Raw genomic sequence first — 12,396 nt, 5'->3', positions numbered from 1 at the left:
CGGGGGGCAACCAGACCTGATTGCCTGGAATTGTATATATATATTTAGTGGTGATGAAGCATTACACCTCAGAGAGGGGTAAGGGAAACAAATGCTATTATATGCACGACCTGAAACTGAAATGTTGTGAAAGTGCCAATCGATTGCCTCACGACACCAGCTCCGAATGAGATGGGTTACCGAACATACGTGTGTGATTTGACGTAGTACTTCGTGTTCCACAACGTTGGCCATGACTGCAATTAGGAAGGTGTGAGAAACGTAACGGAGAGCGCTTGGTTGGTCGGTCCTCATACCAATGATTGTAGCTGTCTGCCCTTTCGAATAGAGCCTTGCTGATTGCCGAATCCAATATCAAAATTCAGTCACTGGTCAATGAGAAACATTCTCATGCTGGCAAAGTAGAATGTAAGGATGACCCAGGCTAGAGGTCAGTATGCCTCCTGTCATCCACACTGTTGCAATACCCGCACCAGCCCGCATCATCTCTACCAATGCCCGAAGACAAAAGCAATGAACAAAGAAGAGAGAAGAGACTAAGACCCTCCAAGCCTTTTATACCCTACGAAGTGGAGTCTCGAACGCCACGATCACCCTCTCCCATATCCAGCCAGCCTCCCCCCTACCCGGCCTACATCCTGTCACAAAAGTCAATGGCGTCCTTCAAATGAGGCAGAGGCGCCAAAAGGCTTTTTGCCACCAGAGGCTAAAGCGCCAGTCAGTATATAAGAAACATCAACCCCCCACAATCGACTGGGTCGTGCTTCGATGACAAAGAGTAGAAACATACGCATTACAGCATGGTCTTTGGATATCCTCCCTTTGTAACAATCCGATTTCGGTCAACCAGCAACAATGGAGTGCATTGTCCAGTGGACATCGCATCACGCAAGATTCTCAACCATGTCTGTGGCTTCCTCTGCTACGTCCATCAGCATCTCAAGGCAAGGAGTGTGTGCTACGTTGTTGTTCCTGCGCCAACAATTGCGAATGAGATCGTAAGTGTGGAGTCTGGTGGGGTCTGACCCATTTCAGTCTAGAATTCGTTTCGAAAGCATGATACCGTCCGTGATGCGATATCATGAGCCTTCAAGCCGATCTCTGAAAATTGCGCACTGCTCTTCTACATTTGGTGTAAGTTTTGAGCCAGATTGATCGAATCTTCATACCAAGACTTCCTGAGGCTGTGTTGCCACTCCAAGGGTGTCGTAAGTGTCAGGCCAGCAAGGGAGGAAATAACCCACAAGATACCATGTATCGACAATCCTCCATTTCGAACAAAACGGGTTCGTCTCGTCCTACAGCTTACAGGCCCGAAACAAAAGCCAGCGAGCCGACAGACTGATTGACTGACTACCCAGGGCAGAGGGGCTGAAGGTAGCAAAACAATTGCATTCACGATACCTTAGCGCAACGTCAGTCGCGCTTCGTAACTCTTGTGATCAGCATGATTATCTCATAGATTATCCACCAACCCATCATGATCGTCATCATCGTGCTTTCATACAGCCAACTGCGAGGCAGACCCATCAGAACACCCCCAGCCCCCGTGTTCGGACTCTCGCATCTTCAATTTCATGATCACTGACTAGAAGGCATGGTACCACATACTTCCACAAAGCCCTTCCTTGGGTGTCAATTTCCTTTCCCACTAACTCCCCCTGCTCCGCTTCCCTCCCCACAGACCCTCACACCTGCACACTGACCCCATCCCCCTTACCCCTCTCCTTCCCCTGTCCCTGCCCCCCACAGCAACCGCCATCTCCACTTGCCTTCTCGCTCGGTCGTACACCAAAGCTCATCGGCACATCAAGCGCGGGATTCCTATCAAAGAAATTCCTGGGCCTGAGCAGCAGACTGATGGGCTCAGCAGGCATGACAGGAAAATCCTCCGGGGACGGGAAATGCGTGATGCCGAAGGTGTGCCAGAGCACTATGTCTGTATTCTGGATTGAGGTGTTGGTGGCAGTCTGTTGAGCGATCCAGTGAGGCAGACCCAGATTTTCTGGAGTATCGCCTGAGGTCTGTGGGACGTGGCGGCCTGCAGGGTGAAGTTCGTCGTCGTTGTCTGTATTCATTGTTTTTAGAATGGCAGGGGGAAAAGGGTTGGGTTAGACGTACACTTCGTAACATGCACAGCATGCCTCGCAAACGCCGCCCTCTTCCACACCAGCCCGCCCTCCTTCGGCAACAGTTTCGGACATTCCCTGCTCACCAACTTATAGGCCACCGGCTTCCCACTATGCGGATTCAACTTATTCGTATTGCTCATCTCCCAAGTCCTGCTACTGGCCCCTTCGTAGTCACTCACACTCTGCTCTGGGGTCTTGAACTCTGTTTTATGCGCATAGAACGCATTGCCGTACTTATTTTCTTCACTACCGACAGGTGCAGCGCCAGGCGTAGCATCGACCATGAACACCGTGTTATCTGGCCCGTCGATGTTGGGGTCCACGCGCAGGCAGAACAGGTGTTGATGATTATGCGCGTTGACGCCAGGATAGACCTGTGTGCCCCAGCCCTTGGTGTCCTCGTCAGGATTCATGGAGTATGTGTTCAGGATGCCGGTGAGTTTGACCTCGAGCTGGACTGTACCGTCTTGGTGGAAGATCCAGTAGACGCAGTACTCGTAGTTTGCGGCAGTGAAGACATGCGAGATTATGAGTTTGCGAGCACGCGTCACCACGAGCGAGTCGTCGCGGAAATCGGTGTGTTTGAAAAGGATGCCGGCGTCTTCTTCGTGGATGCAGATGGCATTTTTTATGGTTTGCGGTGACCCGGCTTTGTTGACAAAGGAGGCGTCCATGTAGTGGATTGCGCCTTTGCAGTCGCAGCCGAGGGAGAGGCTGTTCGTCATGTAACCACCGCCGTATTCGCCCAGGTCGAAGGCGTGTTTGCGGTGATGAGGGTGCTCAGGGTTACCGTATGGGACGACCATTTCAGCGAGGGAGAGGCGGTAGAATATGCCGCGTTCGGAGCCTTTGTCGTTGTAGGTGATGTTGTTGAGAACGATGCCTTCGCGGTAGTTGAAGCCGACGTGCACTTTCCAGTTCTGCCAGGAAATGATTCGTCCGTCAACTTGGAAAGATACGCCTTCTGGTTGTGTGATGTGAAGGGGTTTGAGATCTTTTCTGAAGCCGCCTTCTTTCTCTATGGCGGGAGCATGATAGTTGAGAGCTGGAAATCTGTTCACCGGTCTCCGAATTTCCGGTATGTCGATATGTACGATCTCTTGCGAATTACAGTTGTAGATTGGGGTAAAGTCCAGTGGAAATGAGTACTGGCTGTCATCCACATGTGGACGGTAATACATCAGTGCCTGCTGCAGGCGTATCTTATTCCCAAATCGTTCGTCGTGTCCGATCGTCCATGCTATCTCTGCATCAGCATACTCATCACCAAGAGAGCTCAGACCACCACTCACGGTCACAATAGATTTTATGCATATCTTCCTTCGGTATCCCGCTCGCAACGCACTGCTCAATGACCCTCGGATCTGTCCGTACGATCTTTTCCACAATCTGTAGGTCCTCCATTGTGATCTACCCCTGTCAGCAAATACTCTTCTCTTCGTCCTCCCTCACCAATCCAAGAATGACCTACCAAAGGCTGCACACCCTCAACATTCTCCCACCTCAAAATCTTCCCCTCCCCCTCTGCTCCCACAGTCAAATCCACCAAGCCCTCCCACACCTCTCCCCCTTCTTAATCGCCACCACGTCTGCGACTCTGTGTGGTCGTTCTCCGCTATCCACCAACCACGCCATCATCTCCCTCTTCCTAGGCTCCAGCAGTGTAACAGCATTGTATGCCAGAGGCGCATGCTTCTCATTTATGACCGCGACTGCGTGTTCGATTTCGGCTGCTGAGAGGGGGTCGAAAGGGTGGGGAGGGGGAGGAGTGGAGGTGAGGTGGGAGGATAATTGGCGGAGGCGGTCGAGGACCATTGCGATGGTTGTGTGGGAGGTTGTAGTGCTACGGAAGTGGTTTGGGTGTGATATGACAGCTGATGGCGATGGTGGTTTCCGTGAAGCAATGTCGAGTCTTCGAGTCTGGTAGAGTCAGTAGTACTGACAGCGCTCTCGCTGTGCAGGCAGCAAAAGCTGTAGGTATGAAATTGGCGAGTGCGAGGTAGAGAATCAATTGAGAGGTACTATCGACCTATATAGGTATCCCACGAAAAGATGAACAACATTCTAAGGATCACGCATCAACCTCCCCGATCAAGAAAGAGCACGGCGGCCCACGTGTAAGCATAGTGAATGGATGGGGTCCCCGATGTCAGGAGGTGAATTGGCCTATCATGTCGATGCAGATTTCGATAAGGCGGGGTTGGTGGGGGAAGGGGGATGATCGTGGGGCAGGATATGTTCTCCGGAAGAGGCAAGGTGGACGGCGACGAAAACAGGCGGAAGGTATATTGATAAACCTTTGTGTGGACACGATGCCTTATATAGAGTACTCACAGAAACAACAAAGCAAGGCACGAGAAGTAGTCATAATCATTCAATTGTCGAGAATAGTAAATGCTACCATGGCAACACAAAATCGCCAAGATCACTGCTTCTATCTTACGGAGTAGAAATGTCGTGGGCTTCGCAAATTCCTTGCTCGGCCCTTCTCATCAACATAACCATCTAATCCTCAACCCTTCCCAAATCTGAAGGATCCAAAGGCGCCGCTACCTCCTCCAGGCGTCAACGTTCCCAGTCCGCCTCCAGCCCCAGCCGTATCTGGTCTCTGCTGACTGGGCGTGCTTGCGAGACCCGTATGCGTCGATGCAGGCGTACTCGGTGGCTGAGGTTGATTCTGCACACCATTGTTGTAGATCGTAGCTCCATTCAGATTCGGAGTATTTGCTTGACCCTCTACGTTCGGGCCAAATCCACCTGCGCTTTGCGGCGAGAAAAGAGGAGTGCCGGAGAGGTTCAGGCCCCAGATCTGACCGATGTATTTTTCGGGATTGATTTGGCCACCGAAGATCTTTGATTTCACCTCCCAGAACACTTTGCCTGTAATGAGGGCGTCTGAACCTGCGAAGTGGGCGGTGCCGACTCTGCGAATGTGCAGTTCGTCTGCGAGGCTTTGTAGACTACCTTTTGTTTGGTTGAAGGAGTTGAGGATGTTGACGGCTTCAGGAGAGAGGGGCTGGTCATTCACAGATTGTGTTCGCAGAGCGTGTTGGATCATAAATTTGATGTCGTATATGCAGGGGAAATAAATCTTGAGTAACCTGCGGTATTCGGTCTCGTCTTCGGGCAATTCGTTTTGGTTCATGAGCTTCACAAGGTAGGCGAAATCATAACCAGAGTGGAACGATATCCATCGCACGTCTTCGAAGTATGCTAAGCCCGACGTGATGAGACGCGACCCAAACTTTGCGGGATCTATACCGTCTGTTTCGCTCTTCTTCAAATCAAGCCCAATGTCTACAAGGAAATCGATGGAGGCATTGTTGTACATATCCTCTTCGAGTGAGAATTTGAAATTGAATTGCCATGTCGTGGGGCAAGGCTTCAGATTTTGAGAGTAGTTGAGAATTTGGATGTCGGATATATCTGCGAAATTGGCAGGCGGAGGATTCCCGTCTTTGTCGAATATGGTAATGCCGAGCTGTATCACTTTAAGAAGGTCGACATTACACCGGAGACATTGATAGTGGTAGTCTGCTTTCGTTGTGAAGGCGCCCATTGGCCGAGCGACAATGCCTGGGAACTCCGTGTCCTACATGCGCGTCAGCTTCAATCCGCAAGTCACGGCCACGATGCACGACTTGATCGAGGTCATGAGGCATACCATGCTGATGTATGGGTACTTGTCCACTAGTTGTTCTAGCAAATCCATCTCCTCTTTCAAATTACTTGCATATACATCCCGTATCCTTAGATCCTGCTGTGACTTCGACCCGCCCTTATTTCTCCGCATGTGCTTATTCTGACCCTGCCCTGCATCGTGAAAACGATTGACCGCTTCCTGGCTAGCAAGGCCTGTACCATTGCCATTGAAGCTGGGCCCGAAGCCTCCTGCTAGGCCATTAAGATTGCCTGTTGGTGCGAATGGGTTGGCGGCACCGGATGCGAAGGCGTTGCTCAGACTTGGGGGAGGAAGGCCGGATGAATTGGAGGCCTGGTGTTGAGGCGTTCGATGAGGGAGATTGAATTGTTGTGTATGAGAGAAGGCGCCTTGAGGGGTATGAGTGCCGTATCTGTTGGCGGCTTTCATTGCGAGGTCATGTGTGGAGAAGGCTAAGACGGGTGTTGTTGTTCGATGTGGCGACCAGTGATCCTATGCTTCGATCTTATCTTAACCTCATCTTGTATCTATGTGATAGTATTGTGGCGGTCTGGTCCAATTGTAAGTACTGCAACGTCGTCTTGAAGTTCCATTACAGCAGTCGAAAGGCGCAATGAACGGAGCACCTCCCCACTAGCGCCAAAAAAGCCGCGCTAGTCAACATCTCAACTTCTCATTCACTTCCACCATTCTTTCTTCTACCCTTAGTACACCACTCACCTCTCCTCCCACAATCTAAAGTACGTTTTCCCTTCACCCCTCCACCCCTCACCCTCTCTTCCTCGCCCCCCTTTCCTCCCTCGATCTTCCCCTCCCCAATTCCCCTCCTCCCCCTCCTCATCCTCCGCCCCTCTCCCTCCCCCTCTCCCTTCCCCTCTTCCTCTCTCTCACGACCTCACTAACGCCCCTCCTCCCCTCCTAGTAAGCACAATGGCCCCCCCACGCTCCCTCACCGGCTTCGACCCCCGCAAATTCGCCGCCTCCTCCGGCCAACCCGCCCATGACCCATGGAGACGAGCAGAAGCATGGCGGTATACCGGTCCATTCACGCGATACAACAGATTCAAGGGGACGTTGCCGGGTTTGGGGACCGCGACTGTGTTGTTTGGCGTTTATTTGGCTTATGAGAGTTTATTTGGTGGAGGAGGGGCGCATGGGGAGGGACATGCGCAGGAAGGGGGTGGGGAGCATCATTGAAGTGGGGGGTTGTGGGAGACTACGAGTTGACGACTAGGAGGTGGAAAGAGAGGGGGATTGCTTGTGGAGATGTGCGACGGAAAGTTGGGTGATGGTTGAGGTTGTGATGAGAAAGAGAGAGAAATTAGAGGCACAGAGGAGGAGGAACGCTGGTTTTGCGTGAACCAAGGGAGGAAGGAAGCAGGGAGTGCGCAGGGAATGGGACACGAGTTTGAGGAAGGCTACGGCGAATGGTGTTGGAAGGTCATCATGCATCGCGTAGGTGTCTATCTTGTGGGATGTGGGCAGTGCGAAATACCTGTTTATGCATAGAGCGACCATGAAATGTGAAGAAGTCACAGCTTGAAAAACATGTATATATCCATCTCATCGAAAGCTGTTATCGCCCATCCTTGCAGGTTTCTTCCTTTGTGGACTAATGCTACCAGAAGATTTGTTGTTGAATTGGTGATCTGCAGCTAGTAAGGGTTTGCTACTATAGTTCAAATCAATGACTAAATAGCGAGGACGCTGCAAGAACGCGAGAACTCTCAAATGTCTTGGACGGATATCATTTCTTAATTAATTAATTCTTCTATACCATCATTCATAACCTGTCATCGCATATGCACAACGAATCAAAACTGCACTCGCATCCTCACCAACGATTACACCGCCTCCTTTCTCCAAATGCGGCTTTCCTCCCCCCACTCCGTTTTCTTTCTCATTTAACCAAATTTTCTCTTCTTTATCCTTGCGCGAACTTGCTCCTCGCTCGGAGCTTGGCCCCGTAGTAGTAGAGATAAAAGATACCAACAACACCAGTCGTACTCAAGCATGCCAGAAGAGTAACACCCTCATCGACACCAAGATTGATGAAAAGCGGTCGGGCGAACATGATACTACCGCACGCGAGAGCAGAGCGGAAGAAGTCGTTCCCAGCGAAGAGAGAGGCGGCGTATTGTGGATATGAAAGCGGCACGTATACCTAATAAGTTCGTTAGTCTCATCATTTCAGCTTAGTGACAGTGTTTGTTTGACTTACGAAAATACACTGCATGACGATGAAGACGCTCATTCCGTATATGGTGATACCAAGGACACTGGGGAACCAGTGAATATCTGGCCTAGCGGTCCACGCGAAGATAAACAGTCCGATTGGAGGGCCGAAAGATCCGAAAAGGGCGGGGACAAGGCGGTGTTCTTGAGCTCGTAGGCCGTGTGCCATGATGTCTGGGATGAGGTAGTAGGCGAGATAGGCGCAGTAGACAGCTACGCCGAGGAGGCAGGAGACGAGGATACAGGTGAAGACGACGCCGACTATGCCGGGAGACATGCCGTAGAAGACGGGGTAGACGAGGGGGAAGACTTCGAAGAAGGAGTAGTAGATACCTGAAGACATCGTTAGACACTGTCTAAGATTCTGAGGATATCAATGCTGGCGAGAACGGAGGCAAGCTTACCATAGACAAGAGCTGTATACATGTTCACGAATGCAATCGCTGGATCCTTGATGGTGATTTCCATAGGCTTGATCAAGGCGTCAATGGCTACTTTCCGTGGATTCATTCCTGCTTGATCGATCTCGGATTGTGATTTGAGTCTGTGGTCGCCAGTCAATGCCCTCAGGCGCTTCGCCCTTCGGAGCAAGATATTAGGCGTCGATGTTTCTGGCATAATCACAAACATCAGGATGAAAATTGGTCCAGCAAGCCACAAAATTTCCCATAGCGACCATCGCCAACCCTTTGCCGTTACAGCAAACCCAGAAAGGAGCGGACCAAGTGCAGGACCGCAATACGCTGCTGATACCCACGCAGAAAGTGCGTAGGGTAGATAGAGGAGAGAATACATATCTTGCATTGTTGCACCGCCGTTCGCGAGACATGGGGAGCCGAAGAATCCTTGCAAGAATCGCAAGACAAGAAGACCGGCGAAGTTATTGACTAATGGCGTTGGAATTGACATCATCACAAATAGGAACATCGTTACGATGTAGACGGGGGCACGGCCTATCCTGGGAATTTCAGACAGTGGGCCGAAGAGTAGAGGACCGATACCGTAGGCCAGGACATAGAGAGAGAGGGGAAGGGATGAGTTTTCGTGGGAGACACCGAAACGCTCGATGACACCTGGGGCGCTAGGGGTGTAAATTGCACTACCAGTATAGACGGCGAAGGTGTACAGCATGAGAATTAAAGAGGTGAAATGCTTCTTCTTCGCAGACCAATTCTGCGGATTGGCTGGATCGTCGGTAGTATACCAATCCACGAGGATGTTGCCGTCTGACGTCTTCATGGGGATGATTGGAATCGTCTTTGTGCGTTCTATCGCTAGTTCCTGTTCAACCTCCAGACGCTCATCTGAGTACGGCTTGGTCTCCTCGCGCGTCTTAGTGCGTGTCAGCGTCATGTTGCCGCCATCTCCACCCTCGACGTCGCGTCTGAAGCTTTTGGTGGTGGTGCGCTTTTGCAAGGCTGGCATCACTGGAGAGGCTGCTTTCTCTTCATTCTTCTCATCTTTCAGATTTGACGAGTCTGAAGATGAGGATCCTGATCTTGGCTCCTCTGGAAGCTTCTCTCCGCCGCCAGCCGAATTTAGCGCTGTGTTGTAGGAATCTGGTAGGGTGAAGCCGGCTTCTTCTTCTGGGTACTTGAGCATGCGATTGCGCGTCAGGAAGCGAATACTTTGGCCCAAGGGCGATTCACGAAGAAGGTCGGCCATCTCTTGCGATTTTGAAAAACAGTAGGAATAATACTAAGTAGAGAAGAGGATATGATTATGGGTTATCGCACAGGGCCAGGTTTGTCAGCCAGGAGGCTGGGAGCAATGCAGCGAAGCACGCAATTGAGAAGTCGAGGTGGAGAGACAAACAACAATAAAGAAATGGAAGCGCAAAGGATGGGTTATATGGGTCTCCTCTATAAAGATTAGTATTCAGACGAATAGAGTATGCTTGATAATTGCAGCGGTGCATATGTAAGCAACCAGCGGATTGTCAGCAGGGGTCTTGGCGAATGAACTCAGACCCTGCCGCGCCATGCGAACAACGATTTGCCGTTGAATCCTGTGGCTTCCAGTGGATGGACCTCAATCGGTGAGATTTCATTGGAGTAGTGCCTTTGAGTAAGCCCAGGATGAGCCTCAGAGACGGTCCAACTTCAACACCGGTAGTACCGGTCGTGAGTCAGACCCTTGCAGCATCCGTGAGCTTCTTGCCCACGTCTGAATTCTGCTTCGAGGTGTCATCCAGCGAGAAAGACGGAGACACGGACGAGTCTCTGACACCGAAAAATGACTCTCCTATTCAATACATACACACGGACTTCCAAGGCTCAATTGATGGCATCGATGGACTGATGGATGGGAAGATTTGACCGATGGATGATTTGGCGTTTTGGTGCCTTGACCGCGAGACTGATGAATCAGCCCGCGCTTGGCTGATCTTGGCCTAGCTACAAGCTTGGCATCTCCTAGTTTGGAGATAATGCAAACTACCATCGCATTCGCTTCAGTTTCCTCTGGTTCTTCCCACCATTTTCCGAATAAAGAGATATTTCCAAGTTCAGAGGAAGTCTGGGCCTTCCCCTTCGACAGCGCCGCCGTTACAGATTCTTCGGATAGTCGCCGAGCAGCCTCCGGAAAATCCACGAGAGCCGCTGTCAGAGCCTTGGCCTAGAATTAAGTCCTTTTATCTCCACAGCCAATCACGAAGCTCCACGAACAGCTCGCTGTCGCCTCCACTCTTCAGCTTCACTGACGACCTTTTCAGAAGCTTGTCGCCGATACCATTTCACCCTATTCCATCACGACAACCACCACCTCAAGACAATTGCCTACACAGCGGAAATGGACGAAACATTCACCCTCCTCCCCCTTCATCTCGACCCCCAATCCAAAGCCCTCTCCTCCCCAACACCAACCGACATTTCCCTTTCCGCCTCCCTCACCTCCCTAAACGCCCTCCATCGTACCCTCCTCAGCCTGCCGCCCGAAACGCACCAAACTCCACCTCCCCCCATGCCCACCAACCCCAAACGCTCCGCCCAAATCCAAAAAATGCGCGACCAAGGCAACGCCTCCCTTCGCAAATCCTCCTCTTCGAACCTGCAACCCGCGCACGACGCCATAAAACTCTACGCCTACGCAATCGACATGGCACTACAACGCCCCTCGTGGGAACCTGCCGGCTTGGTAAGAGAAGAGGCCAGCGTATTATTTAGTAACCGGGCGCAAGCACATATGACGGCGCAGATGTGGCCTGAGGGGCAAGCGGACGCGGAGGCGAGCACGGTGATGAAGAGGCAGGGAAATGGGAAGGCCTGGTGGAGACGGGCGGTTTGTTTGAGGGAGATGGGGCGGTGGGAGGAGGCGTCGGGAGTTGTGAAGGAAGGGGTGGAGGTAGAAGGGGAGGGGGAAGATGGGGGGAGCTGGGGCGGTTGGGGAAAGAATTAGAGGGCGAGATGAAGAAGAGAGAGGAGGGGAGGAGGTAGCGAAGTGGAGTGTGGATAGAAGTGCGCGGCACTGGGCAAGACGTTGTATCAAGGGCAAATACGATAGCAAAGAGTTGGAAAAGGTAAGAAAAATAGACATGGATGGGTGTTGATTCCTTTTCCACCTCAAAGACCTATGCGATGCCATTTCCACGACCTTCGCACCTCTTCATAAACCAGATCGGGTCAATCACACCAGCGTCGTTTAGCGTGATAGACTGGCACTGTTGCAGAGCGTCATGATGAAATTTTTGCCCGAACAGCAAGCCCAAGCAGTCAACACGTACAGACTTGAATAAAACCTCCGACTAGCTTTCGAGCTGAAGATCGTACAGAACAACTTCAACCTTCAACCTTCAACCTTCATCACAACTTCCTGCATCTCCACTATGCACACGCTTTGCTTTTCCTATAAGCCATCTCCACCGCCCCCATACCCCCACAACCCCCTCCTTCCTCTCCCTCTCCCTCTCCACTCTCCTTTCTCCACTATCCATTATACCCCCCCTCCCCTTCCGGCGCTGAGGTCCCCCACTTATTACTCCTCCTTTCCCCCTTTCTCCCCCTTTCCTCTCAATCAGCCCAATCACAAGACGGCACAGCACGCTCTCCATCATCAAACCCCTCAATCTACCTCAAAAAACCACATGTCCCATCCATCCATCCGTCTTTCCACCAACGGACTCACAAGATTACTGGATGGGGGGCAGGCATCCATCCCTTCACCATTACAACGCAAGGGAGGTTATGGATCTTGGTTATAGCATAGGAACGTAGTAGCTGAAGGAGGGTAGTGGAGGGGATGAAACGATTGGAGAGGGCAGTTTGATGGGTAGGCCACAGGAGGGCAGGCGAGGAGAAGGGTGTGAGGTGTGATGATTCAAGGTCCGAGAAGTCGATATGAACGACAAGAGATCATTGGAGGAAAGAAAAA

General features: G+C 51.4%; 4 protein-coding genes across 4 annotated transcripts; all 4 read right to left on the bottom strand.

The window, feature by feature from the left end:
- Positions 1–2,255: 2,255 nt before the first annotated feature.
- CAO1 (Copper amine oxidase) lies at positions 2,256–3,536 on the bottom strand (the record flags this gene model as incomplete). The annotated part of the gene is made up of 3 exons (XM_044812431.1): positions 2,256–2,285; positions 2,312–3,419; positions 3,478–3,536. 3 exons carry the CDS (start codon positions 3,534–3,536, stop codon positions 2,256–2,258), a joined length of 1,197 nt encoding a protein of 398 aa, XP_044671564.1.
- Positions 3,537–3,668: 132 nt separating this feature from the next.
- KY384_003921 (uncharacterized protein) lies at positions 3,669–4,536 on the bottom strand (the record flags this gene model as incomplete). The annotated part of the gene is made up of 2 exons (XM_044812430.1): positions 3,669–4,052; positions 4,534–4,536. The coding sequence occupies 2 exons, from the start codon at positions 4,534–4,536 to the stop codon at positions 3,669–3,671; spliced, it is 387 nt and encodes a 128-aa protein (XP_044671563.1).
- A 108-nt stretch (positions 4,537–4,644) lies between these two features.
- Positions 4,645–6,222, bottom strand: KY384_003920 (uncharacterized protein; the record flags this gene model as incomplete). Its single annotated transcript, XM_044812429.1, has 2 exons — positions 4,645–5,724; positions 5,797–6,222. 2 exons carry the CDS (start codon positions 6,220–6,222, stop codon positions 4,645–4,647), a joined length of 1,506 nt encoding a protein of 501 aa, XP_044671562.1.
- Positions 6,223–7,717: 1,495 nt separating this feature from the next.
- Positions 7,718–9,693, bottom strand: KY384_003919 (uncharacterized protein; the record flags this gene model as incomplete). The annotated part of the gene is made up of 3 exons (XM_044812428.1): positions 7,718–7,957; positions 8,015–8,361; positions 8,433–9,693. 3 exons carry the CDS (start codon positions 9,691–9,693, stop codon positions 7,718–7,720), a joined length of 1,848 nt encoding a protein of 615 aa, XP_044671561.1.
- Positions 9,694–12,396: the final 2,703 nt, after the last annotated feature.

This window comes from Bacidia gigantensis, assembly GCF_019456465.1.
Source record: "Bacidia gigantensis strain McMullin 20006 chromosome Unknown contig_180, whole genome shotgun sequence".
Taxonomy (NCBI): domain Eukaryota; kingdom Fungi; phylum Ascomycota; class Lecanoromycetes; order Lecanorales; family Ramalinaceae; genus Bacidia; species Bacidia gigantensis.
This window is presented reverse-complemented; position numbering and strand designations above follow the sequence as displayed.